The 27999-nt window shown below is 39.4% G+C and overlaps 1 protein-coding gene across 1 annotated transcript in view; it reads left to right on the forward strand.

Annotated features, from left to right (window-relative positions):
• Positions 1–1230: 1230 nt before the first annotated feature.
• The window catches only part of TMEM63C (transmembrane protein 63C), a 111296-nt gene continuing 84527 nt past the window's right edge, over positions 1231–27999 (forward strand). The window contains exon 1 of the mRNA XM_044662106.1: positions 1231–1365. Within this exon, the coding sequence (XP_044518041.1) occupies positions 1231–1365 (135 nt within the window). The remainder of the gene's footprint in view (positions 1366–27999) is intronic.

Raw genomic sequence — 27999 nt, forward strand, 5'->3', positions numbered from 1 at the left:
ATTTTAGGGTCCAATTACTGACCTTTTTGTTCCTGAAGTTCAGAACACCTGGAAGAGGTCTCAAAAAACAGAGAAGACATGTATGAATTGATGCAGGGAGAAATAAGCAGAACCAGAGAGCAAGTAATAAAGTGACAATAATTATATAAAGGAAGACAACACTGACCGGCCTCAGCCACTTCCCAGCTGTGTGACCCTGGGCAAGTCACTTGACCCCCATTGCCCACCCTTACCAATCTTCCACCTATGAGACAATACACCGAAGTACAAGGGTTTAAAAAAAAATATTGAAAAAAAGGAAGACAACACTGAAAGGTAGCAGAACTCCAAGTAAAGTAATCGCCAATGATGATTTAAGAGGACTGGTGGTGAAGGATGCATTATCTCTAGCCTCTCAGGAGAAGTGATGGATCTCGAGTGCAGACTGAGCCATTCTTTTCCCAAAATGACCAATGTGTTGCTTTATTTTACTTAACTGCGAATTGTTACAAATAAAAATCCAGCTTGGGGTTTTACAATGGGAAAAGAGACTTATTGGAAAATAATAGCAATGCTAAAAAAGTTTTTAAATGTTTAAAGAAAAAACATAACTGAAGAATTCAGTAGAAGAGAATGCTGTGAAAATACAAGTTGGTTCATTGAAGATAGATGTTCATATCATATCTTAATATGTGTAGTTAATACGATAAAATGGAGTTTATGAAAGCCCAATCTTGGAAGAGGGATGAAGCAGACCTGTAGCTCATTAAAAAAAAAAAAAACAACTACCAGTCGAACTTAAAAGAGTATAGAGTAGGGAAGTAAAGTTAAACATTACCCGCTTTATAATAACAAAAATTTCATTTTAACTACAGCAATTTTGAGCCTGGGTGCTCTATTTCTTTAGCGTATTTTCCACCCAGTATTTCTTTGGACTGGGAACTTAAATAGATTTTGAAAAATTAATTTCTATGTTTGCTTTAACAATATTGGCTCTCTAAGTTGGGTTTCATTCAAGAGAGGCAGAGGGCTTCCTTTCCTCAGTCAGAGAGAATCCTCCCAGACTTCACAGCAACAGACACAGTTGGAAGGAAAGTCATCCTATTCTGTATTGGAGACTGTGGAGTTCTAGATTAACAGCAGGTCACTTCCTTTGTGATGTCACTGGCTTTAGTAGCCACTTTCCAGAGGCCAGTGGAAGATCTTGATGGAATGTTGAAGATAAGGGAGCAAGGGTGATTGGCTATACAAATGGAGGGGGCCCATGACCTCCCAAGAACAATAATTTTCCCTTTCCTCCACCCCTGCTTCCATCTTCAAGGTCGGAGAAACCAGGAAGAGAAATCCTCCCATAGACTAGTGAAGGGCTGGTTTGGCCGAACCATGGTAAGTAGGGTAAGGTAGAGTGGAGGAGGAAGGGCTGGGTGCACAGGGATGGGGAGCTGTCCCTCAAGGAGGAACATCTTTACTTCCTGGAAGAAGAAGACCTTGGATTTGCTGTCTCTTGAGGTTCTTCAGGGTCATTCTGGGTATAAGTCCATTGCTCCTAAGCCCTAGCCAGATGGTCTCTGTCCAGCCTGAGAAGGTGACTAATTCAGGGATGCCTCAGAACCATAGGCACACCTGGGGAATCCCAGCATCTTTACTGGAGTGTGCAATGACAGAAACCAAAGTTTGAGGGCTCCACCCCTCCAGAAACTCACTGTATAGAGTCTAATAAGAAATGTAGACATTTAAGGGATAGTCTTTCATTTAAAACGACAATGATTACACTTTCTATTTGAGAGACTGTTAGATTGTAAATGAAGGAATTTTGCTTCTTTTTGTACCTGTAGAGCTTAGAATGGTGGCTGGCACATAATAAGTGCTTAACAAAATGCTTGTTGACTAATAGAAAGCAAATTAGAATCTTCTTTTGGGGAAAGGCTGATTAGAAAATGTCTCTTTCTGGAGTATGGGCCCTATCTATGGATGTACATGTTATTTGGAAATTAAAGCTTCTTCTCTTGGAAATAGAGACTTTTCTGGATTTTTCTCTTAAGAAACTTGAGTAATGTTTTAGTTTTGCCACACACCAAAAAAAAAATACTCTAAATACTAGCCAATAGCATAAGTTAAAATTCTGTGCCTCAAAGCAAAAACTTGGCAGAGATGATCCCTTTATAGCCTATCACCAGTGGAAAAATCCAAATCATATACTCCTGGGGAAACCCTTCCTTTTATTGATTGTATGCCCTGCAGAGGGCATAAATCCTTCTGGAAGGCTACATTTTCCAGATAGTCAAAACATTGCCTTCTATGGAGTAGTAAAAATTTCATTTAAACTATTTTAGAGGAGAATGCTATTTCTATACTTTCTTTTATTATCCAGCCCTATGATTTTGTGGAATTAGAGAGTTCTCTTTACCAAAGCAAATTTTTCATTGCTCTGTCTCTCATTATCTTAAGAGTTGGCTAGTGAACTGAGAGTATTTGGGTATCTCAGTGGGTAGAAAGCCAGACCTGGAGATAGGAGATTATTCTAGGTTCAAATCTAACCCCAGACACTTCTAGCTGTGTGGCCCTGGTAGAGTCACTTCACTTTAACCACCATTTACCTATCCCTTAATACTTTTCTGACTTGGATCCATTCTGCCTTAGATTCATTCTAAGGCAGAAGATGTGTTTTTAAAAAGTTATATCTGAAACCAAATTATATGAAATGAACACTGAATTTAGAGTTAGTAGTTCTAAATTTCAGTTCCAGCACTGTTGCTTACTACCTGTGTGACTTTTGACATGTTATTTTACCCATTTTGATTCCCGTTTCTTTTATCTGTTAAATGAAGGGATTGGAGTTAATCGTCTTCAAAGTCTCATCCTATTTTAAATTCAATAAGGTTTTCAGATTGTCTCTTTGCTTCCACTGAAAATAGTTTTAAACTACTATGTTTTTTTGTTTAGCTCTCATTTTCTATCTTAGAATCGATGCCATATAGTGGTTCCAAGGCAGAAGAATGGTAAGGGCTAGGCAATTGGGGAGTAAGTGACTTGTCCAAGGTCACACAGCTAGGAGAAATCTAGGGTCAGATTTGAACCTAGGACCTCCCATCTCTAAGACTAGCTCTCAATACACTGAAAACCTAACTGCTCTTCTTTCCATATACATGCAATATATATCCCTTACCTTCTATCTTAGAATCAATACTGTGCATTGGTTCCAAGGCAGAAGAGCAGTAAGGGCTGGGCAATGGAGGGTTGGGGGGAGGTTAAGTGACTTGCCCAGGGTCACACAGCTAGGTAATATCTAAGGCCATAGTTGAACCAAGGACCGTGCATCTCTAGGCCTGGCTCTTTATCTACTGAGATACCTCGCTGCCCTCTATTGTAATTTTTTGGGTATTCTTTATCTATTTTAGTTTTCCAAATTCCTATTACTCTGACAACTATAACTTCTTCATATTATAAGTGCAGGTGTGTCTGTATCAAGCCCTTCCTTCTACCTCATCCCCTTTCCAATTTGTTGGTTTGTTGGTTTCAATCAGCTATGAGCTTAAAAAACAAATAACAAGGGGGAAATTAGGTGGTACAGTGGATAGAGAGCCAGGCCTGGAGTCAAGAGAATCTGGGTTCAAATCTGGTCTCAGACATTTTCTAACTCTGTGGCTTTGGGCAAGCCACTTAACCCCATTTGCCTGGCCCTTGTTCTTCTGTCTTAGAGTTGTTACTAAGACAGAAAGTAAGGGTTTAAAATAATAATAATAATAAATTGGACTCTAAGTCATGAAGACTCGAGTTCAAGTCCTGACTCTGACTTAGCCTGCTTTGTGTGACTCTGGACAAGTCACTGAACCTCTCGATACTGGAGGCAATTCTCTAAGACAAGGGTGGTAACCTACATTGGTAGAGGGAGTTTCCTCTCTTGGGAGTTCCCTATCCCAATGAAGCACAGGTCTATTTCCTATCCCTATGAGTAAAGTAAATTTATCTATATCTCATTTGACCTCTTTTCTTTATTCACAAAGCCACCACCTCAGTTCAGGCCCTAAGAATCTCTCACCCAGACTATTGCAATGGCCTCCAAAGGGGATTTTCCTGAAATACTGATCTTATCTTTCACTCTTTTATTAAACCCCAGTAGCTCCCTGTTGTCTCTAAGATAAAACAGAAACCCCTCATTTGACTTTTAATGTCCTTTACAACTGGACCTCCAGCTGTCTTTCCACTCTCATTATACATCGCTTCTCTTTCCACACTCTATAGTCCAGCCTTTTCCCCAAATATATACTGATAGCTAGGTGTCAAAGTAGTTAAGTACCAGATCTGGAATCAGTAAGACTTAAATTGAAATCCAGCCTCATACAGTTACTGGCTGTGTGACCCTGGACAAGTCGCCATTTCTTCGGTTTCCTTATCTGTAAAATGAGCTAGAGAAGGAAATGGCAGACCATTCCAGTATCTTTGCCCCCCTCCAAAAGAGATCAAGAAAAATTAAAAAATAACTCAACAAAGCACAATCTAAACCCTATTTTCAGCCAGTCAGAAAAACTCTTGATTAGATGGTAGGGTTATGGATGTTCAGACTGCATTCCTACTTGACCACTTTTCCTTTCTTGACCAATAAAGAAAAAAAATAAATCTCATTTTCTCAAAAACAGGCAATACCAACAATGTTCAGCTGTATGAAGACATACCAGATAGCTTCCCAGGAGTTCCTAGATCACGTCGTTCTTTTTGAAAATATTGCTATATTTTGTTTTTAGATTATTTTAATTTACAGAATCCCTCTCATCTGAGAGCCATTCTCCATAACAAAGAATAAGAGAAAGAGAGATAAATAACAATTCAACAAAACTAACCAATATGTTAAACAACTCAGATATGATATTCAGCATTCCACATCCATGATCTCTTTCCATATCCATACAGTACATCCACAAATATCTTATATAGAAACAAGCTTGATAACTTTATTTTCATAGCATTAAATTTCATTATTATTGTATCTTATTTATATTGTAGTCATGTGTATTATTTTCCTACTTTGCTTATTTTACTCTGTTATCAGTTGAAATAAGTCTTCAGATGCTTCTCTGTATTTTTCATATCCATTGTTTCTTTTTTTTTTAACTCTGATCTTCCATCTTAGAATGGATACTATGTATTGGTTCTAAGGCAAAAGAACAGTAAGGGCTAGGCAATAGGGATTAAGTGATTTGCCCAGGGTAACATAGCTAGGAAGTATCTGAGGTCAGTTTTGAATCTAAGACCTCCCTTCTCTAAATCTGACTCTCAATCCATTGAGCCACTTAGCTGCCCCCTTTATTGTTTCTTAAAGCACAGAAATATTCCATTGCATACATCCACAATTTACTTAGTCACCTCCTAATTGATGAGTTTGTGGTTGTTAAGTTGTTTTCAGTCATGTTGGACCCTAAGGAACCCCATTTGGGATTTTCTTGGCAGAGATGATGGATTGATTGGTTTTGCCTTTTCCTTTTCTTGCTCTTTTTACAGATGAAGGAACTGAAGAAAACAAGTTTAAGTGACTTGCCCAGCGTCACAAAGCTAGTACACAGTTGCCCCAACCATGCCTTATAATACATAATTTTGCCTAATACATCTGAGACTAGATTTGAACTCAGAAAAAAGTCTTCCTGATTTCAAATCTAATCCTTTACCCACTATACCACCTAGACACCTCAGTTGATGGATATTTACTTTATTTCCCAGTTCTTTTTATGATTAAAAAAAAGCACTTCTGAAAATATTTCGATCCATAGAGGTTCTTTCTTTTTATCTTTGACTTCCTTTGGATTTGGGATTTATGAGTCAAATGGTACAGGTATTTTAGCCACTTTACAAATTTGCTTTGCACAATATTTGGACCAATTCATAGCCCCATCAATAGAGCATCATAGTGACTGTCTTTACAACTTCTCCACATTTACTATTCTCATCTTTGGTCATTATTGTCAATTGCCAAATACATTATTTTTAATAATTTTTATTAAATATTTTGTTTTTATTTTTTCCTAGATTTCTTGTTGAATCTCTTCCTTCCCCTTCAAGAAAATCATCCCTTATTTTTTTAAACCCTTGCTTTCTGTCTTAGTAGCAACTCTAAGACAGAAGGACTAGTACTAAGCAAATGGGGCTAAGTGATTTGCCCAAGGTCACACAGCTGAGGAAGCATCTGAGGCCAGATTTGAATCTCAGTTCTCCCAACTCTAGGTCTAATATTCTATCTACTAGCTACCTCAACCATGCCTTATAATGCATAATTTTGCCTAATATATTTTAAAAAATCTTTGGAGTTAACATTGTGAGTAGATTTAGTAATTCTTATGTTACCAATGACAAAATGAAGGCATTCCAATGCTGTGTCCCAAATAGAAAGAGTATCTCTGGTAACTAAAGAATATAGTTATTAAAGCTGTGTGCTTTAAGGGGTGATAGCCAGTTTTATCCAAATTGTTTTGTGGAATATATATATATATAGTCCAGTATTGTTTAACCTGTATTAAGAACCTATGTTTGGGGCAGCTAGGTAATGTACTGGATAGACACAGGCCTGGAGTTGGGAGATCCTGGGTTCAAAACTGACCTAAGACACTTCCTAGCTGTGTGACCCTGGGCAATTCACTTAAACCTGTTTGCCCAGCCCTTGCCCTTCTACAAGACCAGAAAATAAAGATTAAAAAAAAAACCCTATGTTTATTAACTAGGTTTGAGAGAGAGAGAGGCAGAGTGGTATATACCAAACAGAACCTTGGACTTGGAGTCAGGTCAAAAAAATTTAGCTCTGTTTTTCATTCAATTTGTTCATTATTACCAATTGTCAAATACATTATTTTTAATAAAATTTTAATTAAATGTTTTGTTTTTCTATTTCCTAAATTTCTTGCTGGATGTCTTCCCTTTTCTTTCCAGAGAATCATCTCTTATTTTTTTAAACCCTTACTTATTGTATTAGTAACCGCTCTTCATGGTCTTGGATTAGTCATTTCATGTCTTCGTAGCTCAGTGGCCTTATCACTAAACTGAGGAGGTTGGCATATATGCCAAAATATTCATAGCAGCTTTTTTCATGGTAACAAAACATTGAAAATAAAGTAGGTGTCTATAAATAAGGAAATAACTGAACAAAATGTCATATATACATGTAATCAAATGTTATTGTACCACAAGAAATAATGATATGAGGAATTCAGAGAAATATGGAGGAAGTGATATAGGGAGAAGAAAGTGGACACATACAGCAAAATCCCCAGTACTACAATAATGTAAAGAAAAACAGCATTAAAAAGTAATCAACAGGGGCAGCTGGGTAGCTCAGTGGAGTGAGGGTCAGGCCTAGAGACAGGCGGTCCTAGGTTCAAACCCGGCCTCAGCCACTTCCCAGCTGTGTGACCCTGGGCAAGTCACTTGACCCCCATTGCCCACCCTTACCAATCTTCCACCTATGAGACAATACACCGAAGTACAAGGGTTTAAAAACAAAACAAAACAAAACAAAAAAAAGTAATCAACAGACTTGGGACAGCTGGGTAGTTCAGTGGATCAAGAGTCAGGCCTAGAGACAGGAGGTCCTGGGTTCAAATTTGGCCGCAGAAACTTCCTAGCTGTGTGACCCTGGGCAAGTCACTTAACCCCCATTGCCTAGCCCTTACCACTCTTCCTCTTTGAAAGCAATACACAGTATTGATTCTAAGACAGAAGGTAAGGGTTTTTTTGTTGTTTTTTTTTTTTTCTTAAGGCAATCAAGGGGCAGCTAGGGGACTCAGTGAATTGGGAGCCAAGTCTGGAGATGGGAGGTCCTAGGTTCACATGTGACTTTAGCTACTTCCTACCTGTGTGACCCTGAGCAAGTCACTTAATCTCAGTTCCTTGTTCCCTTACCATTCTTCTGCCTTGGAACCAACACTTGGTATTGATTCTGAGACAGAAGGTGAGAGTGTTTTCAAAACGACAACCAATTTCAGATTAAATGTAAATAATCAATAGCAGTTCAGGAAAACAGATGCCAAAACATGCTTCCATCCTCTTGGTGAAGAGACAGAGGCACCCCAGGTGCCAAATGTTGCATACCCAGATGGATTTAGTCAAACTGTGTTGATTGGTTTTGCTTAACTCTTTTTTTGTGGGAGGGGTCAGGTTTCTATTAGGAAACGATTATGATGTAAAAAACATAAAACATAAAAAATACTACATGTTTTTTAAAAGATGAGGGTGTTGTTCCAGAGAAAGAGCTGTTAGAGTCAGAACACAGATAAAAGCACACGATTTTTCAATTGTTTATTTGAGTTTATGTTTGAGGGTTTTGGTTTTATTAGATTATCACAGAAATGAACAATATGGAAATATGTTTTCCGTGATAACATATTTATTACCCAGATCAAATTGCCTGCCAGTATTGGGAAGGGGAAAGAAAGGGAGTGGAGGGAGGGAGATAAGTTTGATCATAAATCTTGGGAAAATTTGTGTGGAAATTTATTACATGTAATTGGTAAAAAATAAAATAACAAAATAATATATTTTTAAAATGAGAGCATTGAATTACATGCTCTCTAAGGATTCTTCTAGCTCTGACATTCTATATTTCTATTTTAGTTTTTGTTATATTTTATTTCTTCAGTCCAGGAAAGGTAGAACAAGGGCTTTTCAACTACTTGTCTTTCTTACACTAGAGCTTATTCCTAGGCTTAGATACAACTCTTCCACGCTTTAAAATAATAATAGTAATGGATTTTAAAAATGTTTTTAATTTTTAAATACTTTCCCATGGTTACATGATTCATATTGCCACCCTCCCCTCTTTTTCCCCCCCTCCCGGAGCTAACAAGCAGTTGCACTGGGTTATATACATGTATTATCACTTGATGCCTATTTCCATATTATTCATTTTTGTAATAGAATAATCAGTAATGGTTTTTTGTTGTTATTTAGTAATGTCTGACACTTTCTGACTTCATGGACCATATTATCCATGGGGTTTTCTTGACAAAGATATTGGAGCCATTTACCATTTCCTCCTTCAGTGGATTAAGGTAAAAAATTATTGTCCAGGATCACAGAACTAGTAAATGTCCGAGGTCAGATCTGAACTCAGATCTTCCTGATTCCAAGCCCATCATTCTCATCCACTGCACCACCTAGCTCTAATTTATATAGCACTTACTATATATTCCATGCAGTGTGCTAGCCAATTATTATTATCTCATTTATTCCCCCAAAACAACCCTAGAATGTAGGTGTAATTATGAGTCCCGTTTGGCAGATGAGGAAGCTGAGGCAAATAGAATTTAAATGACTTTCCCAGCTAGTAAATATCAGAGGCTGGATTTGAATTTGGATCTTTCCAGCACGCTATCCACTGAGCCATCTATAATTCTCATTATAACCCTGTGGAGTAGGCAGGGCAGATCTAATGTGGTTTAGTGGGAAGAAATCTGGACTTAGAATCAGAATGTTGAGGTTCGAATTGTGCCTGTGTCATATTGTGTATGACCTTGAACAAGTCACTTTGGGCTTCAATTTCTTTATTTGTAAAATGAAAGAGTTGAAGTAGACCACTTCTAAGTTCCCTTTGAACTCTAAATCTATTATGATTCCCATTTTGCAAAGGACAGAACTTTCAGGGAAATTGTGACTGTCACAAGTTTATATAGCTACTAAATGGCTAAGTTTAAGGTAGCAGAAGATTTTTTCCATTACTACCTATTTTAGTGCCTTAAAAAAATTCACTTGCATTTTCACCTCACTGCTATGGATTCCCAAAGGCACAACTGCCTCCAGCATCTAAATTTGGAGCAGTTATAGTGGGATTAAGCTTAGTCCCATACAAGAAGGCTGAATGAGGAACAACTAGGCAGTTTGCTCAATGGTTAGAGAGGTGGGAGATCCTGAGTTCAAATCTAGCTTCAGATACTTCCTAACTATGTGACCGTGGGGCAGGTCACTTGACTCCAGTTGCCTAACTCTTACCACTCTTCTGCCTTGGAACCAATATTTACTATTGATTCTAAGACAGAAGGTAAGGGTTTCTATAAAAAGACAAAGAACTAGAGATGGCCAAGCCAGAACTAGGTATCACATATTGCTTCCCAGTATTGTGTGGTTGATAATTTGCAGATCGTCCCTTTGCTGGTAAAGGCCAAGAGGCGCTAGGGTTATATTTGCTGTATTGTTTAATACAATTATGGAGACTCCTGTTACCTTCTGGAGACTGGTGTTTTTGCCTTTGTACACTGTGTCAGGGGAGCTTCTTAGTCTAATGGAATTGGATGGATTCAGAGTATCCGAATAACAGTAAAAGCCTAGCCCATGAGCAGTGAGAACTAAGCTAATTCGGTAACAGCTGTTGAAGGGGAAGGGCGACCCAGCACGTTTGGCAGTGGTAATTTGTGGATAGTTCCTTATTTGCTAAATGGATCTCCGGGCCTACTCCCTGGGTGCCCGAATCTGATAACCCAGCCTGGCTTCCTCAACTAGGCAGACTAGCTGGCAGAGGGGTGGGGCCAGGACGAGATTCTGTCCTGGAAAGGGGAGGAGCTCAATCAAGGCTTGGCCAAGGATGCTGCTCTCCCAGGGATGCAGCGGGGAATTTGTAGACAGTCCCTTGGCAGGTGGGGCTCGCTGGCTCCTTTCCTAGGCTGATTGGGAGAAGGACTGGGGAGAGCTTTGCTGCCTTCTCACAGGTAGGAAACATCCTTCTCATTGATGGTACTCTGGAGCTTAGGAGTGGTTCGGACAGTGCGGAGAGGCGAGTCGCAGGGCTGGCAGGGTAACTATGAGGAAGCCGAGGAGGGAGGAAGATTGGAGGGAGAGGTTGGGTGGGTATGCCGTTGTTATTGATTGAGATTCAAGAAGGGGCTTGAAATCCAGACTCCAAGGAAGGGGGGCTGGAGGGAGAGGCGCACGGGGAGTAGAGCCTGAAGGGTAGGTGTGGGCGTGGGCGTGGGTGAGAGAGTAGGGCTTGGTCGATTGGGAAAGAACATATTGTCCTCCTGCTGTATTCTTCTGGACCTTGGCCTGCTGGGCAGAAATCCGAGGATGGCACTTTCTGTACCATCATTCAGAGCCTTAGGATGGCAATTCCTTAGCCTTGTGCCTAGGGAAGGGGCAGTAAGGATAAGCTAGCAATGGGGAAGGCGCAGGATTTAGGAGAACTAACTGCTTGCCACTCTGACATCGGGGATGATGAGGAAATGGATGGTGGTCCCTAGGGATTTAGTCCCTAGTCAAGGTGCCGTCCTACTATTAAACAAGAAGTTCCTGTTAACTTTTTTTTTTGGGGGGGGGGATAGGAGGTGAGGGGTATCCCTAGACTTAGAAATCCTCAGAACTCTCTGCCAAGACACTTTCAGTGGGGGGTGGAGGGGAGAATTGGTATTCTCCTCTTCCAACAAGCTGCTTCCATCATCCATGGACTTATGAACAAGGCTGTCATGGCAACATCACTGTCAGCTCACTCCTGGTGGTTTCTTGAAGGCCTTGTCCTCTCAACCATCTGGAGTGTTGAGCAGAAGGAGGAATGAGGGAGGCCCCCCCACCCACCACCTTTCACCCAGAATCTTCCAAACAAACATTGTATGTCATCCTGGCCCTAGGCTAGGGGAGAATTTGAAGTTTGAAGAATTGGACCCCTTATCTTATACTTGAGGAAACTGAGGCACAGAGGGAGAAGTGACTTATCTAAGATCACAAAGCAAAGCTGTATCAGAGGTATATCTTACAGAAACAACTTCGTCCTTTAGAGGGGGAGAATGCTGGTTTCTCTCCTCCCCCATCCTCTTTAACATGCTGATGTATAATGCTGGGTGGGGCATTTTGTGGTTCCTTGGCTCCGGACTTCTCCTTTTCATCATCTCTGTAGAGATAAAGTTGCCAACTTCCCAGGTATGCATAGTGGATTAAATGTCTGTAAATTGTTTTACAGTCTAAATCAGAAGTTATAAGTGTCAGGATGCCTTATTATTATGATATTTATCTAAGATGATGGAGTCGTGGTGCCTCCTTTCTTACAATCATGCCAAGGGAAGGGTCCAGACCCAGATCCTTGTATCATTTTGTTCTAGTTCTGTCCAGTGATCTCCTGACCTGAGATACTTACTGATATAATGATAGATGCTTGCTGGAGGGGGGGGGGGGGGGAAGGAAAGGATCTGCTTCTTTAACCAACCCAGCTTAAATGGGAGATCCAGGAATGAGGAATTTCAGCAGCTGGAAAAGGAGCAAAAGCCTGAGATGAGCTGTTTTGGATTGTGCTGATCACTTGAGGGTTACAAGTCAGTCACACTATTTTATTTTACTGATTCAGAACTTGTTCCCTCTCTCTTCTCCTTTCTAGCTGACAATAATGACAAATGAAGATGACCAACTTAGTAAAATATGGTATATTGAATCTTTTTGTGATGAGGTTTGAGGATGACAGATAAAAGCCCACATGGTCTGTCCATACCCTTTAGAACCAAATCAGAAAGGATGTTGGGTTTGATCCTGGAAGTGAAAGGGATCCACAGGAGTTTACTGAATATAGGGTGATATAGTCAGCCTTGAATTTTAAAAAGAAGATCTACCTGACAATAAAGGATGCATTGGAATTGGGGGAAACTTGAGGCAGGAGGCCCACCAGCAAGCTGTTATTATAATAAGCTGTGTGAGGGAAATGAGGGAGGACCTGCACCATTATGGTGGCAACATCAGAGAAGAGAAGGGGGCTTATTAGAGAGAGTATATCAGTTGGTTGATTTGAGGCAAAGTCACTTTTAACTCTTGGACCCAAGTTTCTTCATCTATAATCATCTGGAGTTGAACGAGACCCAGAGAATCATAGATTTAGAGTTAGAAGAGTTCTTGGATATCAGTTTGTCCATTTTACAAGTGAAGAAACTAAGTCTAGAAATGGAAGAGTCACAATTTGAACTTAAGTCTGAGTCCAAATTCAATAATATTCTGAAAGCCCTCTAGCACCAAATTTTTAAATTTACTTACTACTCTGGAAAACAGCAGTACTATTGCTGACAAGCCTCTGTTCTCAATAAAGGAAATTTATGTCTTCTTGCCTGGCATCCACTCTGACCAGACCAGTAGATAATAGTTCTGAACTTGGAGATAGGTCTAGGATGGGATAATTGTCTTGGATCTTCCACAGGGAATTGCTCTCTAGCTAATATAGTTGTCTTAAGTTCCCATATTCCCACCACCTACCATAATACATGGTAAATAATAGGCATTTAATAAATGTTTGTTGATTAGTTGATTAGAATTATCTCAAGGAGGCGGGGCTAAGTGGCACAGTAGATAGAGCACCAGGTCTGGAGACTGGAGGACTTGGGTTCAAATCTGGCCTCAGTCTCTTACAAGCTGTATGACCTTAGGCAAGTTACTTAACTCTAATTGCCTAGCCCTTACCTCTCCTCTCTTCTCCCTTAGAATCGATATGTAGTATTGACAGAAGATAAGGGTTATTTTTAAAAATTACCTCAATGTTCAGTAAGGAAAAATGAATAGATTTCTCTTCTCCTTCTCTATTCCCCTTTTCCTATAGTCTCTGGAAAGCATTCCCTTGTAGCACCTTTTTTCCTCTGAAAGGCTGTCTTCGAAGGTAATTTCATAGAACTTAGGGCTGGAAACATCCTTAGAAATCATCTTCTCCAAGGGTTCTTAGCCTGGTTAGTGTCATGGATCTCTTTGGCTAGCTGTGAAAGCCTCCCTTCCTCAGGTGAAAAAAAAATATATATATATTTTAATAATTGAAGGAAATACTACATTTCATTTAGAAATTAGTGAAGATTATGATGTCCCATTCAAAGTCATGAATCCCCTGAAATCTATCCATTGAGCACTCCAAAGACTGAGATTAGGATTTCAAGCTAACCAACCTCATCATTTTACAAATGATGAAACTGTGGTTTAGAAAGGAGAAAGGTGACACATCTAATAGTGTGAGATTTGTACTCAGTTCCCTGATTCCTGTTGCCTTGGGTTTTTTTTTCCTCTAGAACAAATTGCCTCAGTTTCTAAGCAGATAGGACAGCTAAGTGTCATTGTGGATAAAGCCCCAGGTCAAGAATCAGGAAAATTCATCTTCCTGAATTCAAATCTGGCTTCAAACACTTACTAGCTGTGTGACCCTGGGAAAGTCACTTAACCCTGCTTGCCTTAAATTTCCTCATCTATCAAATGAGCTAGAGAAAGAAATGATAAACCAGTACAATATCTTTGCCAAGAAAACCCCAAATGGGATCACAAAAAGTCAACCATAACTGAAATGACTGAACAATAACTAAACTGATTTCACTATGATTTAATTGGAAGGAGGGAGACATGCACTTTGATTTTCATCTGCTATCCCCTTCATCCTACTTGATATGGTCCTGCTCACCACTACCTCAGTGCCTCAGTCTCCCCTATGTATAACTGCTTGGGGACATTGAGAAGATTGATGGGATAATGGATCTAAAGTGCCTGGAGCTCTTTGCAGAGAGAACTTAGAGCAGTAATTCCAAGAAGCATTAGGAGCCACTGAACTGAACTGAGGAAATAAATGTTATCATCATATAATTGCTTAGGGAAAAGTATGTGTGGCTTTTCAGTGAGGTCAGCAAATATTACAGCATGTTTTGCTCATGTGTTGCTCTGTAATTGTTCCCATCATTTCCCCAATTAGTTGTTACAAACCAGATATTCATAGATCAATTCTCTTTAATGCCATGGGTTATTTTAGATAGTAATCCTTTCTCTAGATTGGGAAACAAAAGTCTATGAAATAATAATAGCTAGTGTGTACATAGCACTTTACGTTTATTTTCTCATTTGATCTTCCCAATAATCCTTTGATGTTAATTCCATTTGTTTCTACAGATAAGGAAACTGAGGTTGAGAGAGGTTACTGACTACCCATGGTCACAGAGCTAGTAAGTAACTGAAGGAGGATTTTAACTTAGGTCTCTCTGACTCCAAAAAGAGTACATTTGCACAATAAGCCTGCACACAGGAGCAGAGCTAAGTAAATTTTCTTAGCCTGCCCCAGTCTTAAACGAAGTAGCAATATTCTCATATTTGGGGACAAAAGATATTTATTAAGTGCCAATTGTATACAGAATGCTGTATCAGGAGAAGGAGGGTAGAGATGGGTGGGAAGTTAAATATCAGTTCCTAGGCTTAAGGAGCTCACAGTTTACAAATCATTTTTCATCTGTGAATTACTTTGGATTTTTGTTGCTGATTTTTTGTTTGTTTTTTTTTAAACCCTTACCTTTCCCCCCTTAGAACCACTAACCAAACCAAATCTCAAATAGGAATACATATATTGACTACCAGGTTCTCCAGAGTTTCTTTTTTCCCTCAAACAAATGTTTTATGACACTCTCTCATCTTTCCCTTCTCTTAGCCAATAGATTTCTCTTCTCTCTTCTCTTCTCTTCTCTTCTCTTCTCTTCTCTTCTCTTCTCTTCTCTCTCTCTGTCCTAAGGCAGAAGAGCAGTTAGGGCTAGGCAATGGGGGTCAAGTGACTTGCTCAGGGTCACACAGCTAGGAAGTTTCTGAGGCCATATTTGAATCTAGGACCTCCCATCCCTTGACCGGGCTCTCAATCCACTGAGCTATCTAGCTGTTCCCACTTTGGATTTTTTTTAACCCTTCTTAGTAACAACACTAAAACAGAAGGGCAAGGGCTAGGCAAATGGGCTCTATCATTTGGGTGTTGGAATAGAGTTCAAATCTTGACACTCTGTGATCTTGGGCAAAATTTTTCAATCTCTTCGAATCTTGGTTTCCTCAACTGTTATGTGAGGAGGGGTTGGACTAGACAGCCTCTGGGGTCCTTTCAGTTTGGTCCTAGTAAGCCTCAAAGTAGGAAATGAGTAGAACAATTGGCAAGATCTTCCTGGAAACCCATTCTGGGCCTAGTTTTTCTCTTACTTGGTTTATGGAAATACCACTCCGGGTGTCAAGAGATCCTGGGCAAGTCATTTAAACCTCTTTGGGACTTGGTTTTTCCATCTTTCACAGAATGTCAGGAGTGAAATTAACCTTATAATCCAGCTTCTTCATCATAGACATGTGGAAAATAAGACCCAGAAAGATGCTATAACTTGTCCAAGGTTCTACACATAGTTTGTGGAATTGCTGGGACTAGAATCCAAGTTTCATTCATTTAATACATTTGTTAAGTTCCTTCTGTATACAGATGTTGTTGTTGAGTTCTTTTCACTCATGTTCAATTCGTCGTGACCCCTTTTTTGGTATTTTCTTGGCAAAGATACTGGAGTGTTTGCCATTTCCTTCTCCAACTAATTTGACAGATGAGGAAATTGAGGCAAACAAGGTTAAGTGATTTTCCCAGAGTCATACAGCTGGCATTTGAAGCCAAATTTGAACTTAAGTCTTCTTAACTCCAAGCCCAACATTCTATCCATTTATCTGCTTTCTGTATAAAGAACATGGTGTCATATTCTTGGGAAAATGCAAGATTTGGATGACACCATGCCTGCCTTGATGGATCTTACAGTATAGTAGGCCAATTTGACACAGACACAGATAACTGTACATAATAGTAGTGGGTCCAATTAACAAGCATTTATTTTTAAGCACCTATTGGATGCTCAGCTAAACACTGGGGATACAATGACAAAAATAAAATTGCCTCCCATCTCTCTAAGAACTTACATTCTCTGGGAGATACAAAGTATACAAATAGAGATATACAACCAGATCTCGATTGTTATAAATAATGAATCCCCAAGTGGATGCAGGATTCCAGTTCACACTGCATATTTCCTTTGGGCAGGAACCAATTTCCATATTTTACATAATTATAACTTGAGACAGTACAAATTTGAACACATGGGGCCACTTCAGTGGATTAATTATTTATACTGATTGGGACTTGGCTGTATAAAAACTATGCAAAATGAACACAAGGTAATTTGGGGAGTGGGTGTGAGCAGCTGGGGAGGTCAGGAAAGGCTATGCCTAGATGATAACATTTGCACTAAACTCTGAAGGAAGCTAGAGATTGAAAGAGATGAAGGTGAGGAAAAGTACATTCCAGACATGGAGGACAGATTGTGCGAAGGCATAGAGATATAATAAGGAATGTCATTGTGACAGACTGGCCTTCTTGTTCCTTACTCATGAGACAAGAGGGCCAGTTTTTGCATGAAAGGGAATAATGTGTAATATGCCTGTAAGGTAGGTTGGAACAAGGTTGTAAAGGTCTTTAAATATCAGATAGAAACTTCTCTTGATCTTAAAGGAAATAAAGAGACCCCTGGAACTTTTTGAGATTAGTAGTAAAATGGTCACTTGCGTATTAGGAATATCACTCTTGCAATTCTGTGGTAAATAGTCATCCCACACGTTCCCTCTTGCTCCTTGATGAAGATTGTTCTTTCGTATGTGCTGGTTATTGGGAAAAGTAGGGAGAACATATCCTGAGATCTCTTTATCATCTCTGATAATCTGATAAGGACAGGCTAGTCAATAAGGAAATAAAGGGACACTGAACATCTTTTAGCTCATGCTTTCAGCTCTGTCTCCAGGAGCATGGAGTTTATTATATATATTTCAAGACTCATTTCACACAAAAGAAGCCCCCCCCCCGAATTTTGCAGATGTGCAGAAGTTATAAATCATGTCATATCAAAACACAAAAGGTCTCATTGGCTTCAGAACAGACCAAGGCAAAGGCTGAATTTTGATGGGGTTCTTATCAGAAAGCCAAGTCGGGGAATATTTTTCTCAGGGTTGAATTGCCCCTGCTAAGTTTTTGGCCTTGGCCATACCAGGCAGCTGCATTCCTGGCCAAAGGGGGAGAGTGTTAACCTTTTAAATGCTCTTCAATAAGGCCACTATACTTTTCAACAAGAAATCACAAGGATCACAAAAGGGGTCAAAAGAGGAGTCTTGGATTTTTATCTATTCTCTTATTGGCTCCCCATAAACATAGACCTCTATAGCTAGTGAAAAACCTAGAAAAATTAGAAAAACAAATCCCAGTGGCAGCAAGTTTCATGATGACCCTTCAACAGTAGAGGTAGTCATTATCAACCTCAGCATCCTAAAATGCCACCTTCAAGGCAAGGGTGGTGTCCCAGTATTCACAGACAGAAATGGAAGCTTCTGGGTGTAATTACGATTTGAGATGATTCTGCCTCAGAGACAACTCTTCTTCAGACTGAGAACCAAGTCTCTTGGTTCCTGGCAGAATAAGATGAAAGTTCATCCTGCAGAACCAAGGGATTCAGGGAAGGAGAACAGCATTCTAGGGAGAGGGAGTTCCATCACTATTCATGCCCTCTGTGTCTTTATTTAAACCTATCCTCAGTGTGATGACATTTCTCTAATTTTCTTGACATTACATAGATGTCAGAAGGACATACAGGCCACCTACCAGTTATTCTTGGTTTTCTTCAGGCTACCTACCATGACTCTTCACTTTTCTTCCTTTTCCACATTCCACCCCTCTCCAAGAAGCCTTGAATTTTAAAGTTCTTGTACATAAGGGCACACAGGAACACTTCTAAAAATCTGAGACTCTACTTTCTTTTCCTTTCTTTTTTTTAACCCTTCCACCTTAGAATCAATCCTATGTATTGGTTCCAAGGCAGAAGAATGGTTAAGTGTCTTGCCAGACTCATCTCGGAAGTGTCTGAGGCCAGATTTGAACCTAGGACCTCCTGTCTCTAGGCCTGGCTCTCAATTCACCGAACTACCTGGCCGCCACCCTTTCTTTTCATTTCTTACATAGAACATTCCATTTTCCATTTCCTACCTTTGTATTGGTTGTCCTCTGTACTGACAATGTAATCTTATTTCTTCCTCTTTAACATCCCTTTTGGAATATATGGGTTGTATAGAAAACTAGCCCCTCTGATATAAGGGTTTGCAGCATCCTTTTCAGGGACGTTCATCTACTTTTTGTGTCTACCTGCACTAAACTCTCACCAGGGGCTTCAAGAAATTAATTCAAGAAACATAACCAAAATTACAGATTCTTGAGTGTACAGAGTGTACACTGTTCTCTGCATATGGGATAAACCAGGTTGAGGATAATTTACAGGCTTCAAACCCATTAGTAAATTAGGGGAAATATCTACCCAAGCACATGAAGACTTCCCTAGGTGGAATGGGTGGACGAGGGCAATTTATTCCAACAGCTGTGTGTATAATTAGAATTTGAATCTCAGAACTCTCTCTCCCAGCTTCCCACTTTCATTCTCACCTTATGTCCTTATGTTTTGGAGATAAAGTTTGTGTGTTACACCTCACTCTTCTCTCTCTTTTCCCACAAATGGGGTCAGGATAGCTTTCTATACTCAAGTTTTTACTTTTGTTTTTATATTTTTTCTACTTCAAGCGATTATAATAAATCTTATAAAATATACTTTATAAAACAAAATATAAAATATAATTAAATGAATACAATAACATGTAATCATAAAAAATAAAATAATTAATTTTAATCTTACATATGAAAGTGGCTGAAGCAGGCACTGTGCAGTGCCTAGAGCTTGGTCAGATATGGAATATGTACTACATCCTTAGACATCACTAGTTGTCTGACTTTTATCTTACCACTGGACTTTGTGACTCTGGAAGAAAGGGTGAGTCTAACATACAAGTCAAGACATAATCCCAAGATGACCTCTTCAAAAACAAAGGATGATCAACAACATTCCTTGTTTCCTTCAAAACTAAGTTAAATGCCACTTTCCATATGGAATCTTTCCTGGTCCCCTAGCTATTGGTGCCTTCCCTCTCTATATACCTAATATTTATTTTGGATATACTTACTTTCATGTTATCACCCCAGTAGATTAGAAACTCATTGAGAAGAAGGACTGTTTTCATTTTTATCTTCATCGTCCTGCCACCTAGGATAGGTGGAATCCCCATCCATCACCACCTTAATTCTTCTCTTAATTGTTGCCATCATTTGGCAATTGTCCCACTCCTATCCACCCCTCCTCTTGAAGTTACTTTCCCTCCTCCTAAATTGGTCAATTTCTCTTACCAGGGCTCCTTAAGTTTTTTGGGTCATGGTTCCCTTCGGCAATCTGGCAAAGCCTACGGACACCTTCTCAGGAAAAAAACTTTTTTTTTAATAACTGAAGGAAATACTAAATTTCAGTTAAAGGCTATACAATTTATTCCCCACCCAAGTTCAGAGAGCTCTTGAAATGTATCCTTAGGAAAACCCCTATCTTTACTCCCAAATCTCATCCCTTGCTGGCTCCTCTGGACTTCTCTGATTTTCAAGAATGATATATTCCGATCCTAATATACCAGTGAGGGGCAGCAAGGTAGGACAGTGGATAGAGTGCTAGCTTGGTGTCAGATATGGCCTCAGACACCAGCTGTGTAACCCTGAGCAAGTCACTTAATCCTATTTGCCTCAGTTTCCCCATCATTCAGATAAGCTGGAGAAAGAAATAGCAAACCATTCTAGTATCTTTGCCAAGAAAATCTCAAATGGGACCATGAAGAGTTGGACACAACTAAACAATAACAAAATATACTAGTGAGAGAAGACTTTAGAATATCTTCAGGGCCCTTCTTCCAGTTTTTAGATTACAAGAGCCTTCTGGAGGCAATTAGTTATAATTTGTCCTTCCTATAATTTTATTAACTTCTACATGAAATAGAATATACAAATATATAAACTATGTTATAGTTAAAATATGTGAAATTTGGTACTAGCTGAATACAAGTCTTCTAAAATTTTTTTCTTAACACGGCCTCTTTTAAAAAACCTTTACATTCCATTTTAGAATGGGATACTAAGTATGATTTTTAAGGCAGAAGAAGAAGCAGTAGGGGCTAAGCAATTGAGATTAAGTGACTTGTCTAGGGTCAGAACAGCCAGAACATATTTGAGGTCAAATTTGAACTCAGGTCCTCCGAACTCCAACACTCTATCCACTGGGCTACCCAGCTGCCTCTTAAAAGATTAGCATCTCCTGGTCTGGGGACCAGATAGAGGTGACTGACGTTTCCTTTGCTTGGAAAGGGCAAAGAGTGGAGGATGACCTGAAATAGAAGTGACATTGTTCACTTTTGTTATATATTTGAAGGCAAGAAGGTATAAGTGGGGAACACTTCTTTTTTAAAATTAATTCATTTATTTAGAATATTTTTCCATGGTTACATGATTCATGTTTTTTCCTCTCTCCTCTTCCCTCCCCCCTCCCAGAGCTGACAAGCAATTCTACTGGGTTGTACAAATGCTATCGCTTGATACCTATTTTCATATTATTCATTTTTGCAATAGACTGATCTTTTAAAGCCTAAACATCAGTCATATCCCCATCAAACCACATGATCAATCGCATGTTTTTCTTCTGTATTTCTACTCCCACAGTTCTTTCTCTGGATGTGGGTAGCGTTCTTTCTTGTAAGTTCCTCTGGAATGTCCTGGATCATTGTATTGCTACTAGTAGAAAAGTCTGTTACATTTGATTGTGTCACAATATTTGTTTCTGTGTACAATTAGAGAAAACTTCTAAAAAGGCAGAGGGAATGTAAAGTTCCCTGGGACATCACTGATGAAATACCCATCCATCATCCTCTATCCTGGCTGCTTAGTATGGTGAAAAGAATACTGATCTTGGTGGAGTGCCTTTGATGCTCACTATATTACCTTGATATAATCCTTATACCTTGTTTAGCTTCATCTTCTTCTAGGATTGATCAAATACTAACCAGCATTTTTATAACACATTAAGATTTTCAAAGAGCTTTACAAATATTAATCTCATTTGATCCTCACCAAAACCCTAGGAAGGGTTATTATTATCCCCATTTTATGGATGAGGAAACTGAGGCAGACAGAGGTTAAGTGACTTGCCCAAAGTCACACAACTAGTAAATGTCTAGGCCAGATTTGAACTTGGATCTTTCCAATTCTAGGTCCAATATCAATCCATTGTACAACCTAGCCATCAAATAAGGCAATGTATGTGAAAGCACTTTGTAAACCCTGAAGGGCTATACAAATATAAGCCACTTTGGAAAAATAGAAGTCATTAACTACCCTTGGGAAGTTACATAATTCAGTACAGGAAAGGACCTTAGAGTCCACTAAGTTAAAACATTTCATTTTATAGAAAAGTGAACTGAAGCAGAAACAGTTGAAGTGACTTCCCCAAGGTCACATAGCTAGTAAATGTCTGAAGTAGAATTTGAATTTAGGTCTGCCTTACTCCAAGTCCAGTGGATTTTCAAATGTCCTATCTAGCTACATGCCTTATTGTTATTCATAGGAACTGGTTTCAAACTTAGCCATGCTGCCTACTAGCCCTATAATAATGCCACTGCTATCACCAACACTACTAGTGAGCAGAGATTTCACTTCTTAGGGGCTGGCTGCTTGCTGTCCCAAGGTAGTGTGGCTGAACTTGACAAACAGAATATGGTTTGATCATTTTGTTGTTGTTCAGTTATTTGTGTCTGATTCTTCATGTTCCCATTTGGGGTTTTCTTGGCAAAGATACTGGAGTGGCTTGCCATTTCTTCCTCCAGCTCATTTGGCAAATGGAGAAGCTGAGGCAAATAGCGTTAAGTGACTTTCCCAGGGTGATATAGCTAGTAAATGTCTGGGGCTAGATTTGAACTCAGGAAAAAGAGTCTTCCTGACTTCAGGCCCTGCACTCTATTCATTGTTTCACCTAACTGCCCTGGATCATTTTGAGAAGGGTTAAAATCAGTGTGTTGGAAGGAGACCTGGGGAACAATTGCTCTTAGAAATCTAAAGTATCTATCACACCATTGAAAGTACATCTTTGTCCTTGTGTCTGCAGAGCATCCAAGATCTGGTTGCCCCAGGAAGGTGCTGTCCCTGGGATTCCAGTTGAGAGAACGTGGACACTTGTAAGAGTGCTATTCCAGTGATTTATCAGGCAAGCAACTAGAAGCTGCCCCCTCCACATCTGCTCTACCTGAACCCTGCTGGTTGCTCTAGGTTTGTGACCCCTACTTTTAACCCTTTAGTATGATAACCTGATAGTTATGTTCCCTAAATGCATTCTATGCAGCCTTTATGTCTCAATAACACTCCTAAGCCTTATCCCTGTCCTCAGAATTTTTCCAAATCCTTTCATTGTCAAAACTCAGCCAGCATTCTTCCTTCTTATAATGCTAACCTTAAAGAAGGTAGGATAGAAGGATTCTTATAGAATTCTTCTTTTCTAGACTATGTTGAGTGGTTGAGTGAATGTTAATGAATAAATGATACAGTCAATCCCTATCCTCTAGGTAAGCAAACTGAGCCTCCCGTCCTAACAATGGAAGTGCCTCCCCATAAAATTTCAGTAAATAAGAGGGGAGGTTAGATTGAAACCCAGCTTTCCTTCTTTTTCTTAAGTGATAAAAGGACCAAGAAAAAATTTTTCTGGGCCCTTGTTCACTAATCTATAAAATGGGGGCATTAGATGAGATTATTTCTAGTCCTTTCTGACTCTAAATCCTATAATAACCCTCTTTCACATTTAGAGACTGCCCTCCTTTTTTGCCTTTCATTTCCCTTGGAAAAGAAAAGCCATATTTTTAGTATCACTGATGATATCTGAAAGTGACCCCTTTTTTGAGTGCCACAATAGTGATAAGAGAGGGCTCCTGGTCAATGACCAGGACAGAGGCTAATTCAATTAGCACTTCTCCAATTTTAAGGGATATGGGAACATCATCTTCCCAAGCTATCTAGGGAAGTGGTTGGTGTGGAAGCCAGCCCTTATCTATTCCTTTTATATCAAGATCTGTGCTTTGGGGTCTTTGAACATCTCATTGAATGATGTTGTGAAGAAGAGGGGAAAGAGTCTGATTCACCCAATGACTTTATAGGTTTATTAAGATATGTCTTATAGAAAGAGGGACCTGGATTCTAAGAAGCTTTCCCTGAGACCTTGGGTTCATTTCGCTATATAGCTGACCATTAGTACAGTAGGCTTAGTGGCAAAATAAAGAACAAATATGCCATGAAATTTGTTCTTGGCCTGGATTTCTGATTTAACTCTCCTGAGCCAGTCCCTAGATTTTGAAACATGCTACAGGTCCCAGTAAATAAGTAACATTCACTCAAATCTGGCCTCAAACACTTCCTAGCTGTGAGACCTTGGGCAAGTCTAACTCCAAGTGCCTAGCCCTTACCACTCATCTGCCTTGGAACCAATACCTGCTATTGATCCTAAGACAGAAAGTAAGGATTCTAAAAATAAAGTGACCTTCACACTCAGGATCTTTTGGTAGGTCCATTTTGTTTTAGTACTTCATATATTGGGATGCCTTGTATTATGAGAAGAGCCAGCAGGCACTTAGCAGGAATTAGAATAAGTCCTACAGAAATGACTTATTATACAGCATAACATAATATACTATAGATAGCAGGTATCCAATAAAATTTAAATTGAAATAAATATAGGCAGTTCTCCAACTCCTTTTCCTCATCTATAAAATGGAATTAATAATAAAGTTGTACCCTACCTTCACAGTACTATCATAAAGACAATAATTTATAAACTTTAAAGTGCTACATAAATGAGGCTAAAATAATTATCTGTAAGATTCAGAAAGACGGACTAGATAATCTTTTAAAATTTTTTTTCATTTTATTTTTTACAAGTTGAATTTATATATGTATATATATTTTAAATATTTTTCCACATTTACATGATTTATTTTCTTTCCCTCACCTCTTCCCTCCCCCCTGCCAGATCCAATAAGCACTTCCACTGGGTTATACAAATGTTATCACTTATACCTATTTCCATATTGTTCATTTTTGCAATAGAGCAATCTTTTAAAAACGAAACCCCCAAGTGGGGTTTGGGGAGAGGGAAAGATCATGAAACATGTAACTATGGGAAAATATTCAAAATAAAAATAAAAATATAATTTAAAATAAAAAATAAAAACCAAACCCCCAAATCATATATCCATATAAACAAATGATAAGTCATTTGTTTTTCTTCTGTGTTTCTACTCCCACAGTTCTTTCTCTCGATGTGGATAGCGTTCTTTCTCATAAGTCTCTTGGGATTTTTCTTGTATTAGCAAAGTCCATTACATTGGATTGTTCCATAATGTTTCACTTTCTATGTAATGATCTTTTAATAGCTAGAGTTTAGACAACTCTTTAAGGTTTGCAGACCACTTAAAAATATCTCATTTTATATAACAAACATGGGAGGTAAGTGGTATTATCATCATCTTCTCAGAGATGAAGAACTGGAGGCCGGGGAAAAACAAAGAATTTGCCCATGATTATATAGCTCGTAAATGGTTACAGCCAGATTTGAACCCAGGCCTTCCTAATTCCAGGTCCAGCATTCTATCCATTATGCCACTTAGCTCTCTCTGTCCAACTTGCCTGTAATCCACCTCAGATGAGTGATTTCCATCAAATCCCCTAGGGCAGGATGAGAGCCAAAAGCCATTCGTTAGTCAGTCAGTAAACATTTATTAATGTCAAGCCCCATACTAAGTGATGAAGATACAAAAAGAGGCAAAATACCATCCCCACTCTTGAGAACTCAGTCTAATGGGGGAGACAACACACTAACAATTCTATATGAACCAGTTATATACAGAACAAATGAGAAGGCACTAGAATTAAGGGGAATAGGGAAAACCTTCTTGTAGAAAACCTTTAGCTGGGACTTGAAGGAAGTCAGGGAGCCAGGAGGTGAAGATGAGGAAGAAGGGCATTCCAGGAAGGTCAAGGAAAATACCCAGAGTCAGGAGATCAAGGGTTTTGTTCTAGAAACAGCAAGAAGGCCAATGTTGCCAAATCACAGAGTAGTTAGTCAGGGTTGGGGGCAGAATAAAGTGAGAATCAGCTCTCTCTCTCTAGCCCTGGAAAATGCAACCAAAAGAGGTAAAAGTATCCTGGAGAAGGAATGGCCAATAAAATAAAAAAAATACAAGGGTGGTCAAGTAGAATGAGTAGAGAGAAAAGACCATTAGATTTAGTAGCGTCTTGGTGACCTAAAAGAGAGCTGATTCAGATGAATGGTGAGTTCAAAAGCCAGAATGCAAGAGGTTACAGACAGAGTGAGAAGTGAGAAAGTAGAGGCCATTGATACAGATAATTTCTTCTAGGACTTTTGCTATTAAAAGTGGGGTAAAGGAGGAAGTTAGGTGGCTCAATAAATAGAGAGCTGTGCCTCGATATGGGAGATCCTGGGTTCAAATCTAACCTAAAACATTCCCTAGCTGGGTGACCCTGGGCAAGTCAATTAACCCCAATTGCCTAGCCCTTACCATTCTTCTTCAATATTTAGTGATTCTGGGGCAGCTGGGTAGCTCAGTGGATTGAGAGTCAGGCCTAGAGATGGGAGGTCCTAGGTTCAAATCCAGCCTCAGACACTTCCCAGCTGTGTGACCCTGGGCAAGTCACTTGACTGACCCCCGTTGCCCACCCTTACCACTCTTCCACCGAGGAGCCAATACACAGAAGTCAAGGGTTTAAAAAAATATTTAGTGATTCTAAGACAGAAGGTAAGAATTTTTTTTAAAGCAGAAAGATGCAAGATGATATGTTAGAAAGGGATAAAAGGTAAGAGCCTAAAGGGGACTCAGAGAGAACAAAAGATAAGATCACAGTTACAAGTAGAGAGATAGCTCTTAGCAAGGATAACCTCCTCTGCCTCAGAACCTGAAGTAAAGGAAGAAAGAAGAGGAAACCAGGTGGAATAGGGAAAGAGGGGGAGCTCACAGCAGATTGCCTTGCTTTTTTGTCAGTAGGAAGCAAGTCCCTTGCTGAGAAGGAAGGGGGAGGATGGGAAGAGATATATAGGAGGGCTTTAGGAGAGGTAGTTTGAATGAGCTCTTATGAAGTGTATGAGAGTCAATCAAGGAAGAACGAAAGGATTTCCATACAGCATTAAAGACCTGATTTAGAATAGATTTCATAAATGTAGGAGCCCTAATAATCATTATGGTAGGATGTCCTCTAGCAATATTAAATTTATGAGAGTAGGAGCAGAGAAGGTAGATGTGGGGGTAACCTTTGACTGGTTTCTGGCAAAGCATCAGCAAGAATAGGTCAAAGAGGCAAGGAATCTAAGGGTTAAACTAGTCCACTATGTGATCTAGGTAAGGGAGGAGCATGCACAAGGACTGAGGATACAGGTAAAGGTTGAGGGACTAGAGATTTAATCAGTCAAACCAAGCATGGTGCTGAGTACTGTGGATAGAAGTGTAAAAGAAAGACAGCCCGTATCCTCAGTATGGAGGAGGAAGTCAACATGTTAGCAGGTAAACTACTCTAGCGGCAGTTAGGTAGCATAGTGGATAGAGTGTCCAACCTGGGGTCAGGAAGAGATGAGTTCAAATCTGGCCTTAGACATTTATTAGTTGTGTGACCTTGGGCAAGTTACTTATCCCTATTTGTCTCAGTTTCCTCATCTGTCAAATAAACTGGAGAAGGAAGTGGCAAACCTACTCCAGTATTTTTGCTGAGAAAACTCCAAATAGAGTCATGAAGAGTCACTACAAGTGGAACAACTAAACAAATGCAAGATATATGTAAAGTCAACATAGAGATTTTGGTAAGACACACTAATAACTGCAGAATTCAGGAAAGGCCTTTGAAGGAAGCGGCACTCGAGCTGAGCCTTGAAGGGAGGTAGTAGGGGGTTCCAAGAGGTAGAAGTGAAAAAGATAGAGCATACTAGGTATGAGGGACAGTCTGTGCAAAAATGAGAGATGAGGGCTTTGTATGAGGAAAGGAAGTAAACTAATTTCTCTGGAACATAGAATGCTTAATAAGGGAGAATAATATCACCATTATTTTCCAATAATCAGTCACCATTGGGTGAATCAGATTCTTTCCCCAATTCCTTTTCCTCCTCGGGACAGGCTAGAAACTGGTTGTAAATGGCTTTGTGCCAGAAGTTTACATTTGATCCTAAATACAATAGGGAGCCACTGGAATTTCTTGAGCAAGGGAGCTACATTATTAGATGTGGCCTACAAAGATAGCAGTTTGCCATTTGTCTGGAGGATGCATCAGAGGGGAAAGAGGCTAGGTACAGC

Source organism: Gracilinanus agilis, chromosome 2 (genome assembly GCF_016433145.1).
Source record: "Gracilinanus agilis isolate LMUSP501 chromosome 2, AgileGrace, whole genome shotgun sequence".
Classification (NCBI taxonomy): Eukaryota; Metazoa; Chordata; class Mammalia; order Didelphimorphia; family Didelphidae; genus Gracilinanus; species Gracilinanus agilis.